The following is a 17,052-nucleotide window of genomic DNA, read 5'->3' on the forward strand; positions in this document are numbered from 1 at the left end:
TGGACGAATTTGCCGAGGCATTTGTGGGCTAGTCCATCAACTCCATTGGCGATCTTTGCTCCGGATATGATGAATTTCAGTTGGCAATTGACAGTCATGACATTACGACCATGAGGACTCTGATCGGGCTCGTGCAGATGTGTACCTTACCTCAAGGTGCAACAAACTCGATGGATCATATGGTGAATGCCATGAAGAAGGTCTTGAAGGATTGCATCCAGGACATCACGATGCCATTCTTGGATGATATTCCGATAAAAGGATGTTCAGATGAGGAGAAAGATGAATCGAAAGATAAGGAAGGGTGTAGAAAGTTCGTCGTGGATCATATGAAAGATTGCGAGAAGGTGCTTCAAAGGCTCGAAGATGCGAATTTGACATTTTCGGGAGAAAAATCTACGTTCGGGCAACCAGAGATCTTGGTGGTAGGTCACTTGTGTGGAGCATACAGCCGAAAGCCTTCGCCATCCAAGGTGAACGTGATCCAAGACATGAAAGAGGAATGCGTAAACCAAACGGAGGTTCGAAGGTTCCTTGGAGCATGCACGTTTTATCATATTTGGATTCCACGCTACGCTCATGTCGTCAAGCCATTATATGGACTACTAAAGAAAAGAATGAAGTTTGAATGGCGAAGCGAGCATACAAATGCGATGCGAAGATTGAAGAAACTACTTTTTGAAGCTCCAGCACTAAGAAAGGCCGACTATACCGAAGGGAAGCCGATTTATGTGACTATAGATACGAGCCCAACCGGAATCGGGTGGGTCATCAACCAAGAAGGAGAAGATAATGCGCGGTATGCCATCCGGTTCAGAGCAAAGGTTCTCAGCGAACGACAACAAAGATACACCCAAGTCAAGCAAGAACTTTGGGGTATTGTGTCGGCAGTGAAGACGGAAAAAGACTACCTGATTGCGTCGGAAGTAATAATTGAGACAGATTGACTCCCAATCCTCGGGATGATCTAAGGATGTGCGACACCAGATCTAGCTATGTTAAGGTGGATCGCCTATATCAAGTCTTTAAACCCAGAGATCCACCATATTGCAGGGAAGAAGAATGCCATGGCTGACATGTCGTCGAGGGCAAGATTTGAGAATGAAAGTGACATGGTTTCGGAAGATGAAGACATCACCCTCAACTTCTTCAAGATGGCTCGACTATCAGCGAAAGACAAGGTCACACTAACCCTCCACACCTTCAACGAGGACGAGTACGAAGGGGAGTGGTTACTAATTGGCAGATTCCTAAGAACAATGACGACAGATGCTTCGTTGACGAAGGAGTACGCCCTACGAATATGGAAGAAAGCTTACCAATACTTCTTGAAGGGAGGATTCCTTTGGCAAAACTCAAAAAGAAGGATAGGAATACCACGTCGAGTGGTGGTGAAGAAAGAAGAGCAAGTGACGGTAATGACCGAATTCCACGAGAGTGCCTGGGTAGGTCATAGAGGAACATGGGGCGACATTTGAGAAGTTGAAGGAGAAGTACTAGTGGCCAAGCATGTACAAAGATGTACTCCATTTCGTGTCCACATGCGAAACATGCCAAGTACATTAGAATATACATCATCGTGATGAGCTACGACCGACATACCCGCTCACCATACACTTCAAATGGATGGTGGATCTAGTCTCAATGCCAATGGGAGTGGGACAAATGAAGTACTTAGCTCTAGCAAGAGAAGACTTGACAAATCAAGTGGAAGGACGGGCCTTGACAAATAAGACGATGTCGGTTGTTTGCAAATTTCTACTCGAAGAGGTTGTCTACCGATATGGATGTGTGGGAAAGATAGTCACCGACCGAGGGGAGTTGGATGCACACGAAGCAACGGAGCTTTTCAAACGACTAGGCGTGAAGCTCTCCCTCACGACTGCCTGCAATCCAGAAGCGAATGGGAAGATCGAGCAAGGGCATGGACCTATCGTCAAAGCCATCATACGAGCATGCAACGATCAAGTCGGGAATTGGCCACAACTATTGCCCTATGTAGGCTTGTGGATTGACAAAACGACACACAACTCGGTGATAGGGTATATGCCAACGGAGCTTATGTATGGACAAAAGCCGATAATGCCCATCAAAAGGACGATTGCCTCATGGGTAGCAATACCATGGGAGAACCAGTTGAGCCAAAGAAGAGTTATTAGCGGCACGGATAAGGCAACTTGAAAGGAAACCTGAAGATCTAGAAAAAGCGTGAAAGATGATGGAGACAGCCCGAGTGAAGAACAAAATTTAGTTCGAAAAGACGCATCGAATGCGTCCCAAGAAGATCGAAGAAGGAGATTGGGTATTGGTCTACGACAGCAGCCTTGACAAGCAACACAGTACAACAAGAAAGTTTGCAAGAAGATGGTTCGGACCGTATGTAGTGATAAGTGCCAACGACGATGCCACATACCACCTTGCGGAGCTAGATGGATCAAGGTTGGTCATACCCATTACGGGAAAAAGAGTAAAGATTTTCAAGAAAAGACAAGACGAGGATCCCAACCTCGATCACCTCGACGATGAAGATAGTAGGACGGAACCTACAAACTTGAGTTATGTACATGAGGAAGTGGAGGAATCTTATTGATCACCGTAGCCAAAATCTCACACTCTCTCTTCTTGGCACGTACTAGAGGACGTGCGGTTTGGTGGGGGTGGATGTCATAAAGATTTTCGCCCACGATGTGAAAATTGCATGGAATGTACAAAATCGAGTGTGGTTCTTCACACACAATATGGAACAATAATAATGAAGATATTATTTTATATCTTGGTACAAAAAGATTGATGTCTTCAAGAGCTTCCGAATACATTTTACATGTGAAATGGACAAATTATTATCAAGTTATGTGAATGAGAAGTTTGAGAAGAAGAAGAGAAAAACAAAATTGTGAGATATCCCACATAGATAGGACAACATTAGGATGTAAGATTATATAACTAGAGCCATATCTCTTTATATTTTATCGAAGTGCTAGGAGCACAAAAGGGTTGGGTTGTCTAACTTGGATGAAAGGATGCAGCCAAGTTATTCAAATTAGTGTTTTGGACAGAGCCGGAACCGGACGGACGGACGGACGGCGACGGAATCGGAACCGGAACGAATAGACCAGGTCACTGGGTCGAAAGCGGACCGGATAGACGGATCGATTAGATCGGTTGATCGCGACAATTTCGGTGTGAAACGAACAAAATATCTAGACTAAAAAACCTAGTAAAAGTTTGTATACAAAGGGATATATATCAAGCAAGGCTTGAACCTTACACCTCCAAGATAGGAAGCAATAGACTTACCACTAGGCTATGTCATTTCCTTAGAAATGTTTTTCCTATCATTATAGTTTTACATGTAAATTCTCATATTAGAGCTTGATTAAGCGACATGGTTATCATGCATCACATGTGATGCATGAGCGCCAAATGGCAAACATGCATCACATGCATTCCATGCATTGTATGCATGTCTTGTACCCTCACATGCATCATATGGATGGAGCATCTATAAAAGGGTGGATGGAAAATATCAAAAGGAGCGATGTATTAATCAAGAAATTAAAAGTAAGAAATTTGTTATCCAATTGATGTATCAACCTTGTTCTTCAAATCTAAAGTCAAGAGTTCAATCTTAATCTCTCTCAATCTAAAGTCAAGCGTTCTATCTTATCTCAATCTCTCTCTTTCAAACTATCTTAATTCCTTTCTCGTTAAATCTAGTGCAAACTTCGAGTCCTTCCCGTCTAGAACCCCGGCGGTTTCGCCTCACGATCCGAACGTAGTGGCGGATCTTCACGACAACGGTATCCTATGTATGTTACAACCATGGTCCACATGAACATAGATAGACAACTAGGAGAAGACCATGCAAGGTCAAAGCGTGTCGGTCACACATGTGATGTTTTTTTAGCACAAAATGGTGTCAACAACATTCCAAAGAAACATCATCGAGATATTGAACTCTTCATCCCAACATTCATGCAAGTATTCTCGAATGGATTTCTAGTATTTGTGAGCATGAAATACCACTTATGCCCCTTTCAAAAAGTGTGCAAATAAATGTTGAGTACTCTAACTTAGCCCCAACTTCACAAAATGCATTGTTACAATATTGGTCTTGATGTTGTTAGGGCATATCCTCTACAAAAAAGCAATTGCCTTGCCACAAAACAAGAAGATAATTTAAGACATAATTAGCCCTACCAAAAGTAAGGCCCTTTCCCATTTTATCGAGCATATAAGGCAACATAGCCAAATGCTCTATTAACTAGAGAACTTTGTGACATCCCTTCATGTCACATTCCATCCCACACTTTTAATTATATAGACATCGAGGAGAAGGCGCCCAAATCCCTTAGGTTCTTCTATCACATGCCTATTAATATTGCCTCCCTCACATTTTTGTCACCGCAGTCAAAACCATGCTAATCTACTTGTAAGATCCAAGGGTATGTTTCTATATGCCTATTAAATACAGGAGGCGAGGGAATCGTAGCAACGGGCGATGTATGGAATGCTTCGAAATCGTGTGAAATTTGCCCCTGTTATTGTGCCATTATTTCTAACCTAACTCTCCCATTGTCTCTCCCATTTTCAACTCAACTTTGTATCTATCTTCGTCATTTCTAACCCAACTCTATCTGTGTTTTCGTCATTTCTAACGTAGTCCATATATTCTCTTATGAATATGGAAGTTGATGTGCAGAATAAGATTAAGGACCTGTTAGTGATTCTAGCAAACAATATAAGTAGCAAGCAAGGTAGAGATGTGCATTGTGATAGGATTCAAGAAGATGAAACAAACAATTGCACACAAAGAGAAAGAGATGTTTGAGCTCAAAGAGAATGTGTTACATTAACGACCGAACCACCTTTACAAGGTCAGTTACCCACTTATATAGTCAGGTTAATTGAGTGGTCACACTAGAGATACAAGGTGGGTGGAGTGGGACTTTTATCCCAACATTCTCTAACCACAAAATGGAATTTTCTACCACATACTAAAAATTCTTCCATTTTACAACATGGGATGTTTCCACATATTAAAGTTCATGTGAACAAAGGATTGGTTGTGGGAAAACCTGTCATGTTCTTCAAAATACATGAAAGACTATGCCACTCACATGATTGTCGTTTTGCTCAAACTGAAGACCTCCGTAACTCAGAAACCGATGTGTAGTTCATGTTTCGAGCATTACACCTATTGTCCTAACTCCTCCCCATTTGGTTGACATATGCCAAAAGTTTAGTCGATAAACAATTGAGTTCAAAGAAGAACACACATGTACTATTACTTGTTGATAAACTCTATTGCAACGATAAAGCTCAAAAAGCTCTCAAAAAAAGATAAAGGTTTCCTAGCTCGAATCATTAGGGTAGTTATAGCCAATAACAAGGTAAAATGGTAAAAGATAATACGAAAATAAAGGATAATATAATTATATTAAGAAGATACGAACAAGATTACGAGAATATGCCGAAGCTTGATGCTGATCCATAATGGTTCATTAATAACTAAAGCACTTGATCATGTAGCATGGTCAAACCCATGCACAATTGCTACTTGTCATTCTTGCATTATCATGCGGAGGGCCAAGATTATATATGAGACATTATGTAAGTACACATGAAGTGACTTGACTTATTGGACTTATTGGATAAAGATTGCATACTTACAATAGTGGACATATGTTCAAGTGCTTTTTGTAACCTTCTCATAATGACTATGGTATTATGTACACATGCTATTTTGTATAGGTCAATAATTCCCGATAAATATGATGATATTTTAGACAAGCATGACAATTTAAGTGTAATACTCAAATATTCAATGATAGGAGTGATCACATGTGTTCATGCATTAATGTTCACATAGAGAGTTTTGCTACACAATAGTAACCCCCCTCTCACGTCTAAGATGATATGTTATCTATTCAATCCCAATGGTCATAACTATCCTCATGCACAAAAAAATAAAAATATAATTCTATTCTATTCAATCTCATATGTTGCTTCATAATCTAATCAATAGATTCACAAAATAAGAGGTAATGTACCCCATTGTGTTGATATATAATTAACAAAACAACTTCCAAGGAGGAGAATGCATCCCCATCAATATCTGTGCATAACACTTAACATGATCCGAAGAAGAAGTGGAGGTTAGTGAAAGCTCAAATTTTGGCGATTGTGAACAAAAATTGGTTCGAGTGAACCACAACCCAATCACTTCCCTTCAGGAGTACTAACCTCGAGATAAGCTACTAACCAAAGGCAATTTCACCGCCAGAATAAGGTCAAATCCTCGTTTCTCAATTTACAGTTGCATGTTGTAACAATCTATAACCATAATGCATAATGTCACATACATGAACACCCATTCCACTAGGTCTTCGAACCAATAGATTGTTAAATGTCTCTCTCATGAAGCCCATTCCCGATCAAAAGACATGATGAATACAATATATAACCATAATGCATAATGTCACAAACATGAACGTCCATTCCATTGGGTTTTCGTACTGATAGACCGCTAGATGTCTCTCTCATGAAGTCCATTCCTTATCGAAAGACATGATGAGTACAATCTATAACCATAATGTATAATGTCACAGACATGAATGACCATTCCATTGGGTTTTCGAACTGATAGACCACTAAATGTCTCTCTCATGAAACCCATTCCCGATCAAAGGACATGAGGAGGTAACCATGGATGCTTCAAGGGTTGATTGATACTTGCTAGTTAGTTAAAAATCATGGAGGGGCATTTTTGTGGTGGAAATATGGAAAACTCAAGGGCGTTCGATGAGATAAACAGAAAATTCACACATACATTCAATCATAGTACGTAATATTTGCGTTTCGTTAAGCATTCTTGTGTTTTTTTTTTTTAACACTTTTTTACCTTAACTTTCTTACCCTAAAAAAACATTTACCTTATAATAAGTAAAGAGTGCAAAAGTATGGTATTTACCATACTTCGAGGGTGTTTTGCATACGCGAATGCGAATGCGAGAATGATACGTATGCTTCATACTATGCATTCAATCAAAGAAGAAGGAAGAAGAAGGAAAAGATAGAAACCATGGCTACTCTGACGCAGAGTATCTTCTCTTCTCCTTCACCGCAGCCGCGTCCATGGAGCTCTCCCGCCTCTCTGAAGCCCAAATTCTGCACCTTCCCATCGTTTCATGCTCCGTTTCTTCACTGTACCCTCTCTTCACCCCCTGCAAACAACAGCGACAGAAGATTTCTGGCCGTCAATCCTTCTTCTTTGCACTTCGCACAACCATACCAAGAAGAGGAAAATGAAGAAGACGAAGATGATTATGATGATGTAATACAAGTTCTCGACAGTGATGATGATGATGATGATGATGATGATGGCGGTGTTCTTCACAATGAACATGGAAATGGCTCGTTATTTTCCATCCAGAGTGAACGATCTGTACTGCTCGATTCAGAAGACAATACTGATAGTGAAACCCCAGATTACTCAGACAGATTCAAGCTTCGTCATGGTCGAGAGGTAGGTCTCTACATTTTGCTCTTTTTTGTGGGCCAGACAAATCTCTGTTTTTCTGTTTTATTTAATGTAGCGAATGATCACTCCTAATATTGTATATATCATTACAAAGAAGTAATTAATGCATTATAACAATGAGAACGGGTAGATAATAGAACCCCCTTGTCTATGCATGGTAGCTCTGTCCTTAATTTGACTAGTAAATTAAATGCTTAGTCTTGCACATCCATACATCAAGATGAAGAAGAAATTAAATGAGTTTATATACCAAAAACCCTTACCATTGTTATGACCAACTATAGGTAGATAAAGGCCATCTACTTCATAAATGGTCCTATCTCTCGCCTTAATTTGATTCTGAATGCACAATTATGCATATGCTTAGAATAGAACATGGAAGGGGAAAAATAAATGCAAAAGAGCCGTTAAATCCTAAAAAATCGGAAGTTTTCTCCAGTTCATAGTAGTGCAGATGATAGGTGGGCGAAGGACTCTAAGCTTAATTGGACTCTAAATTCATAGTTAATGCATGCTATACAAAGGAATAGTTAAACCATTTATTATTTTGAAACCCTAGATCATAACCAGATCATAACCAGATCATATTAATGCAGACTCTGGATGGCTAAAGGCTGTCCACTACCAATTGGGCCTTTGTCTAACCTTAATTTGACTCCTACTGCATATTTCCACGCGTGCATAGAACATTTTGGAACAGTCAAGAGTCTATTAGACACTAATGAATTTCCTTTCAACTATGTCCAGAAAAACTTGGAATAAAACCATAGGTTCTTGCCTTTGAACCAGATGCATATATTACTCCTTCATAAATGGTATTATAGATGAAACTCTTTATATCTGTGGATGTCTCTAAGCATGCACATGGTTTATATTTGAATCCCAATGTAAGGTTTCACACCAAACTTCAAAATGATAGATGATGTTTCATGTTACAGATCCTCCGTTTCACATTGTTACTATATATATATATAGCTTAATTACTTCTACTGGTATTTTGTCCAGATTCATTTGCAACCAGTAAACATGTCTCTCTTAAAACTTGAATGCAACGTCAATTTTTGTCGATCCCTTAAAAATTAAATAATTTAGGTGTGCATTTGTCTTCTGTACTTCCTGGTCCTGCCATGTATATAGTAACATTTTCTTTAAACTGTAGTATCTGTGATGTAAGGTATGCAAGGTTGATCTATATTGTCTAGCCTTAGCATGTTTTCTCCTGCATTGATAGAAAGTGCATTTATATTGAGATCCTGACCTTCATGTAGATAACATATAGATCTATGATTGAATATTCCCCATTTGTGCACAAAGATTGCAATAATATTTTTGCCATCCTATAATCAGCTATTGTTTTAGCTGCAGGTATCACATTCCTCTAAACTTATAATCTCCGAAAACCCATTCTCTCTCTCTCTCTCTCTATATATATATATATATATATTACACAATATATTTACTGTGTAATATTTATTTTATTTTGATTTGTTTGCAAAGACAAGACAACACTTAAGATGTAATCTCTTATTTGGTCTTATAGGCCGTTTTGGCCTCTTAAAAGACGTTAATATATCTTTCTTTCTTTCTTTCTCTCTCTCTCTCTATATATATATATTTGATTGGTATGGCTTTAAAACAAAGTTTTAATATATCTAAACAATTGCCTTCTTTTTTGGGATTGGTACAAACATGTAGTTATAAACAACCATTTCCATATTTTCAACTTCCAGTTTATGAAATTTTTGATTTTTTCTCATGATTTATGTTGGTAGAACATAGATGGATTATTGTAAATTTCTGGTCTTTCAGTCATCCCAGAATTCTGTAACATGCCCAGCATCTATTATCCTACAGTGAACGTAACTAGCTCTTTTGAGAAATGTGTCGCAGATCTAAATATATGTTATATTTCTATTCCAGATTTTTCAAGAGAGGGCTTACCTCGTAGGCATAGAGCGGAAAGGGCAATCTTCATTATTTGGTATCACTGACTCTCTTGCAGAGCTAGCACAATTAGCAGATACTGCTGGCCTTAAGACAGTAGGATCCACTTATCAGAAGTAAGTTACAACATATAATTATGATGCATTTGTTAGAAGCCAACCACGAACACTGGTCTATTACAAATGCAATTCTCTAAGGGTAAAATTTGTTGATAAGAAATAAATCAAATAGTGTAGAAAGAAAGAACGATATATTAATGTCTTTTAAGAGGCCAAAATGGCCTACAAGACCAAACAAGAGATTACATCTTAATTGTTGTCTCGTCTTTGAGATCAACAAATCAAAATAAAATAAATATTATTTAGTAAATATAGAAGTAAATAAGATAAAAAAAGACAAAAGAATCTGGTTTTTGGCACATGTGAGATTTCCAAGCTAGATACATTATAACTTTTGTCTTCAAAAGATCTCTAGCATAGGTTGATCCAGAATGGAGAGGTTTCCAAAGTGAAGGAAGCACATCCAATGGCGGGAGATAATGGCCTTTATCTGTTGATGACAAGGATGTTGAGGTCGTGGTCCATGGGGTTGGGGCCTACATGCACAACAAATTATTATTGCTTGATCTATTGTAACCCCTTTGTTATGTCTTGGTTGGGAACCCATTTTTGTATCCCTTGATTGACTTGTAGCATTAGTAGATGGGCCTAAAGAAAGTTGTGATTGTTCTTTGTGGATGAGCTTATGTGGCTGTACTATTGTCCGTCAACAACTTTTCCTTATGTCTCTTAAGTTCTAGTAAGAAAAGTCCTAGGCATTGTTGGTCCTCATATTCCATTACCTTGCGTAGCAGGCCAAAGCTTTGTTTAAATAGGTAATGGTATCTCCCTTTGACTTCATAAAAGACACTATAGTGACAAACATAGTGTTCTTCGGATTCCACTCTTTGATGGCACGATTGGCAAATTCTTTCTTCTAGAGGTATTTGTGTATATCTAGCTACCTCAATCTCAAACTGATGTTATGAAGTTCACAGCTGCCTATCAACTGCGCAGGGCATAGGATAGATGTATGTCCACATAAGATGGCCTGATGATGAATCCATTTACCGATGTGTGTAAAAAGTGTCTTGTAGTGGGCCATCTTCGTACCAAGTGATATTTTGGGGCTGATCCATGCTATCTTGTTTTCCAAGTTATTAATATCAGTTCCGATCACTCTATTCTTTTCCACTTTGGTCATATTTAGATGGGGAGAGTTGAAGCTATATTGGAATGGGGGTAGTGCATTTATACTTATGCCTTGAACCATTGCCGCATTTCAGCATACCAACAATGAATGTCTCCATTTTCAGCCAGTTGTCTTGATGACATAAGTGCATGTAGAAAATGCAGGGATCTTAGACAACACTCACACAACAAGATCACCTAGAAGAATTAAGGACATATCAGTAGATTCGGAAAAACGAGCACTGGTTACAAAGATGTAGAATGGTTTATACGTATAACCAGTATCTACAGGTAAGTGGAAACCCAACAATCAATTAGGTTCACACTCTTGTTGTGCCTGTAAGAAGCATAACAGAAAGGCTAGATTTGAGCATAACCAGCCAGCCATTAGTGATGATAATATGCCTCAGGTGGAACCAGATATGGCTGGAAATCATGAAGCCTGTGCAATGTTGCCAAAGAAGATGGACAACAGCCTAATGTTGAAGGTGTCGTGATCCTTCCCAATGTACATCTCATGCCTGATAACATAAACCATTGAGAAAGGTCTACTAGAAATTTAGGAGGCCTTTACAAATATACGATTCCTGCTCGCTGTATGTTATGTCATGATTCTTGAGTTGTCTGGCAAGCAACGGAAGCCAGTTTTCTTATTGCATTTGTAAGAATTGTTTGATGTCTTTATCATAGAGTTAGAGATTGGCTAACCAGCATTCACTGAAAGAAGATAAGCTACACTAAGGATTTTATCATATATTGCCTGGTACCAAAGGACACTGCCTACTTTCCTTTTGATAAAATATGTATCTACCTTGTCTGAAAAGCTGATGAGGTACATCTGCGTTGCTTCTAATGATTTAGTTTTGTGGGTATAAATTTCTCGCAGAATGGTCAATAACTTTTCTCTAGCCCTCAATCAGTCTTCTAATACAGTGAAAGTGCCAATCTCTCAGACATCTTCTATTGAATTCTTGTATCAAATACAGGCACAGAGAAATATAGATTTATGAACTAAAATGCATCAACATTTCTATAGAAGCATATGGTTCATGATAGAATCGAAATGTTATTATAAAAAAATTTAAATTGCCATAACTGCAGTTTTATTTTCTTTGTCTAGATGAACTTATGAGCTAATATGATGTCAAGTTATTTACAATTTTCTGAACAATCTTCATATAGGCTTGATCACCCTAATCCAAAGACATATATTGGTTCTGGGAAAGTTGCAGAGTTGTGCTCAGATGTTCGAGGACTTGATATTGAAACTGTCATATTTGATGATGAACTCTCCCCAGGGTGAGTGCAACATAGCATACCTCTTTCAATAAAATTTATTTTATGTTTTCAAAAGCTAATATCAGCTTATTGTCTTACTTGCTTGATAATAAAAAATTAAGTTGGACATCATCATCAAGGAGAAGCTATGAAAACCTTATAAAAATATTTATATATTTCCATGCCATTTAGCAACGTATTTTTGTGATAAAATGGAAAGCCAACATCATGTTTTCCCAAAATCTAGCTTGTTCTTGAGAGCCTAGACTTTCCATTATCTCTATATAGCAGTAAAACCTGCATAATCTTAAAAGACCCCCATTGTTCACTAATAATAAGAGAGGGTCATAAGCTCTTTGAGTTACACAAATTTTGATAAAGATTCAAGATATGAATTTCAATCTGTTTGAAATTTTATTTACACATAATCCATTGTTGTCATAAATCATTACTAATCATCAGGTTACTTTTTACTTTAGACAGCTTCGAAGTCTAGAAAAAGCCTTTGGAAATGAAGTTCGTGTCTGTGATCGTACGGCCCTTATTTTGGATATATTTAGCCAGCGTGCTGCAACACGAGAGGCCACATTGCAGGTCTGGTTCATGGTTAATTGATGAATTAATATCATTTTTGCTGTATTATATTGAGTGTTTATCAGTTGAGTATATTTTAGCAAAACTAAAACACAGTAATGAGTTACCATTTGCGAAATATGCTGCAGGTCCAGTTAGCTCAGATGGAGTATCAACTTCCCCGTTTAACAAGAATGTGGACACATCTAGAAAGACAAGCAGGAGGAATGGTTAAAGGAATGGGTGAAAAGCAAATAGAGGTTGATAAACGTATTCTGCGAACTCAGGTAAGAAGCTGCATTTGACCTCTCTCTATGTTTAGTTTATGATACATGGGCTATTTTTAAAGTGAATAACTGCTGACCTTAATGTTATGGAATAATATTTGGGCAGATGGCACTTCTCAAGAAAGAGCTTGATTCTGTTCGTGGGCATCGGCAACAATATCGGGATCGCCGAGGATCTGTACCTATCCCTGTTGTTTCATTGGTAATGCCAGGATATTCAGATTATCAGCCTAAAAAAAAATTATTTTCTTGAATGATGCAAATGAACTTGAAGAACTTGAGTTTGAATCTCTTCGATGTTTGTAAATAAAAGATAGCTAAAGAAAAATGTACAAATGAATATCTTCGATGTTTCTGCTTTCGTGAAACAGAGAAATAGAAAAATTGATGAAAGGAAAATAGCTAAAGAAAAATGTACAAATGAATATTATATAAAATCACCACAGTATCACTACTATGAAAAGGAAGTAAAAGTAGATCGCAGTCTGGATTGCTGGGAAAGGTAGGTGGCTCAGAAACCTGACAAACTTCTGAAATAGAGACATTGGAATTTGGTAGATTGAGGGACATGCTATCTTGTTTTTTTCTATTTTCCTTTCATTAAGGAGGGATGATTTTCTAGTGTTTGCTATGCATTTGGTAAAAACATCCAGGGTATGTAAAGAATTAAGGGTAAAAACATCCAGGATTGAATGTACACAGGGACATGCTTGTATTTTTCTATTTTCCTTTCATTGAAGGATGATGTCCTAGTGATTGATATGTATTTGGCAAAAACATCCAGAGTATGTAAAGAACTAAGGATAAAAACATCCAAGGCATGTAAAGAACTAAGGCTTGAATACATCCACATTTCTGAACTCTGAAAAGTTGCATTTCTGAAATGGTGTTTATTAGTTCTGATTCAAATCCATATATTTGACTCACGTATACATACCTTTGGAGACGTGCACACTACCATGTATTGGACTAATGCACATTATTGTATATTTATTGTGTACCTTTTCTATTAGAATTTTAAATTATATGCATGTAGTTCCCTTACAGGTTGGTTATACAAATGCTGGGAAAAGTACGCTTCTTAATCGACTTAGTGGAGCTGATGTACTAGCTGAAGATCGCCTTTTTGCAACACTTGATCCCACAACTAGGAAAATTGAGGTTGCTATTCAAAACAAACAGTAGTGATGCTATTGCTTTACAATAAACTGTTTGCTTTAAATAATATATTTGTCGTGTTTTTTGTTTTAGTTATCCAATGGGACCGAGTGCCTCCTGACTGATACTGTTGGTTTTATACAAAAACTTCCAACCCAATTGGTATGCTTAATACACGTTATCATGAAAATTTTGAGTGTAATGTTTTATTTGAAATAACAGTATGATTAGAATTTACACTATTATAGATATGCAGGAGATTAGATTATTGGTAGACTATGCCCCCGTCTTCTTTGTGGTGTTTCTTATGCTCATCATGTTTCTCTCTTTGTTGGAGCTAACATTCCCTACGATTTTGTGAGTGAATTACCAACAGCTAAGAAATTTCATTATACTTTTTGTTTACTAACAATTATCGTTATCTGAGCTAATATAATCTAAACTCAGGTTACCATCGAATATTTTTGTTCATGACCAGTTGCCACTAATAAAAAGATCCTTGTTTATGCCCATTTTATACTTTCGCTTTGACGCTCATGTATATCCATCCCCTACAGTGAAGATACACGTACATGCATCTCATATAAAGCCAGGGGCATGGTGTTCATACTCCAAAGCTAAGCTACCAGACAAGCTTGCATAGGCATCCCCAAAAACACTTATTTGCATAGGTTGCTTTCCATCATGGGCTGAACTTTTGAACCTTATTAATATTCTTCATTATGAACTGTTGAGAACTCACTTTACCTTCATATGATCGCATCTTCTGATAAATTTGTGTATCATATTATATTTTCCTACAGCATATTATATGTTTCACCCCATTTTCAATCTCACTAAATGAGGGTTGCCTACACTAGGATTTTACAGAAAGAAATCCAATCACATCCTTTATGCATGTATCTTCAACCATCCTTTTTTGGTGGTAACATAATGAAATCTGCTTGTATCTTCTATAATTTTATTTATCATCCATGAAGATGTGCATAAGCTTAATCATATTCTCTTGATCATCCAAATATCTGTTGGAGACTGTCATTGATCTCAAAAGTGGTTGATTTGATATGTGCCCATTGTATCTCTAGTTGTTTGCTATTTTGTGTGGTGCAATATAGTCTGCATAATGCGTTTATTGATCTAGGTGAATATACATGGTTTACGTCTAGAGATCGGAGCTTCTTCTAAACATATCAGATCAGCTAATATTTATGTGGCCAAACATTTAACCACATGAATACACAATATGTATACAGAGGTTTAAATTCTTGGCTGATGGATATGCTAATATCCTTCGGTTTTTGTGGAAAATATTTAAATTGCATTATCCTAATGTTGAAGAATGTTTTTATGTTATCAGGTTGCATCTTTTCGGGCAACACTGGAGGAGATTAATGATTCATCTCTACTGCTACATGTTGTTGATATAAGGTAAATCTTTGATACTCGTTCTATTAGTATGCATTGGGTTGCTAAACTGATATTGATTGTTTCTCAGTCATCCCCTCGCCAAAGAGCAAATGGAAGCTGTTGAAAGTGTTCTTGCTGAGCTTAATGTAGAGCATATACCTCGGCTTACTGTTTGGAATAAGGTAAATGCAGAATCCCCTATTTTAGTACATGCTGTGCAGTTAGCATGAATGTCCTCTAATTTGAGAAAGGTTCCATTTAGTTGAGATGTAGGTGTTCAGTTAACTATATATATTCTGTTAAATTTTGAAATATGTAGAATATTTCCAGTCAACACATGAAATCATTGTTGCAGAGAGCAAGTAATGTGAAAAGATCATTTTCCAAGTTTTTGCCATGATGGAGATTCACAAATTGAAACTGATTGTTAAATACGGTTTTTAAAACAATAAATAGAAGTTTTATTTTTTTATTTTTTTTCAGATAGACCGAGCTGATAAAGAAAGCATAAGGAGAGCAGAAGCAGTTGCAGAAGGGGATATCGCTCGTATCTCGGCTGTGACAGGTGAAGGTGTAGATGATTTATGCAAGGCCATCCAGGAAAAGCTGAAGGTTAACGAAATATTATGAATTCATCTTTTTTAGTTTTAGCTCTTAAACTCGCAAAGAAATGGCTCTTTGCTGGAATATGTAGCCTTTAATGTATTTGATTTTATGGTTTCTCTTGGCAGGAAACTCTTGTATGGGTGGATGTGCTTCTCCCATATGACAAAGGAGAATTTGTGAATGTTGTGCATAGGCTAGGAGTTGTTGATTCCATGGTGATGATTTGAATTACTTATTTTCTGCTCCATTTCTTCTTTGAGCTTTCTAGATTAAAGAGTATTCTAAAAACATTTTACATGCTCTGCAGGAGTATCTGGAAGATGGCATCTCTGTGAAAGCACATGTTCCACTGCGCATTTCGAGACAACTGCATGACCTGCGTCAAACTGTTTAAGGTGTATGTATGATTGCCTGGCAAATGCCAAGAAGCATCCTCCTGTATTTTCTAGTGAGAAAATCCATGCTACTGTACAGATGTACTCCTGTGTCCATTGTATGATGTCCTCAATGTCATAATGACTTTGTTTTGAAAATCCATTTGTGTATTTATTTATGTGTATAAATAAAGTCTTTGTTATCCTTGTAAGATTGAAAGATTTATATACCTCTTTCAACATAATATTAATGCTTTAATTGTTCATCTCCATATCCATACCCTGTAAGCCATAGGTTGGGAATCTAATTTTTGCATGTTACTGGTGGTTGCAAATTGCAGATCAGTCCTGTGAAGAGCCATGTATTTTTAAACATCTTTTTGGTTAATGGTCCGAAGGCACATCACATTTCAGTAAGCCGTTCATTGAATCTTGTAAGGAATACCTTGTGTTTGGGATAAATTTTGATTTTGTTCATGGCCAAAAGTTTCAATGGCAATAAGAAAATTCTTGACTGTAATCTTGAGTGACCCATGTAAGTAAAGAATGATTGCTTCATTATAATAGGCAAGCAAATCAGTTTTATAATAGGCATTTTAACATCCATTTCAACTTTCATGTTGCAACTGTATTTGGAGTGATGTAAGCATTGT

At 37.4% G+C, this 17,052-nt stretch overlaps 1 protein-coding gene across 1 annotated transcript; it reads left to right on the plus strand.

The window, feature by feature from the left end:
• Nucleotides 1-7,065: 7,065 nt before the first annotated feature.
• LOC147857460 (GTP-binding protein, HflX) lies at nucleotides 7,066-16,578 on the plus strand. Its single transcript, XM_087328855.1, has 13 exons — nucleotides 7,066-7,528; nucleotides 9,464-9,603; nucleotides 11,899-12,015; nucleotides 12,474-12,588; nucleotides 12,717-12,854; nucleotides 12,961-13,056; nucleotides 13,902-14,015; nucleotides 14,106-14,174; nucleotides 15,370-15,440; nucleotides 15,508-15,601; nucleotides 15,903-16,031; nucleotides 16,151-16,240; nucleotides 16,333-16,578. Exons 1-13 carry the CDS (start codon nucleotides 7,085-7,087, stop codon nucleotides 16,417-16,419), a joined length of 1,704 nt encoding a protein of 567 aa, XP_087184981.1. The 5' UTR covers nucleotides 7,066-7,084; the 3' UTR covers nucleotides 16,420-16,578.
• The last annotated feature ends 474 nt before the right edge of the window (nucleotides 16,579-17,052 follow it).

Source organism: Azolla caroliniana, unplaced genomic scaffold, assembly GCF_043228905.1.
Source record: "Azolla caroliniana isolate FFs.n. ecotype wild unplaced genomic scaffold, voAzoCaro1.0.p SCAF_12, whole genome shotgun sequence".
NCBI lineage: Eukaryota > Viridiplantae > Streptophyta > Polypodiopsida > Salviniales > Salviniaceae > Azolla > Azolla caroliniana.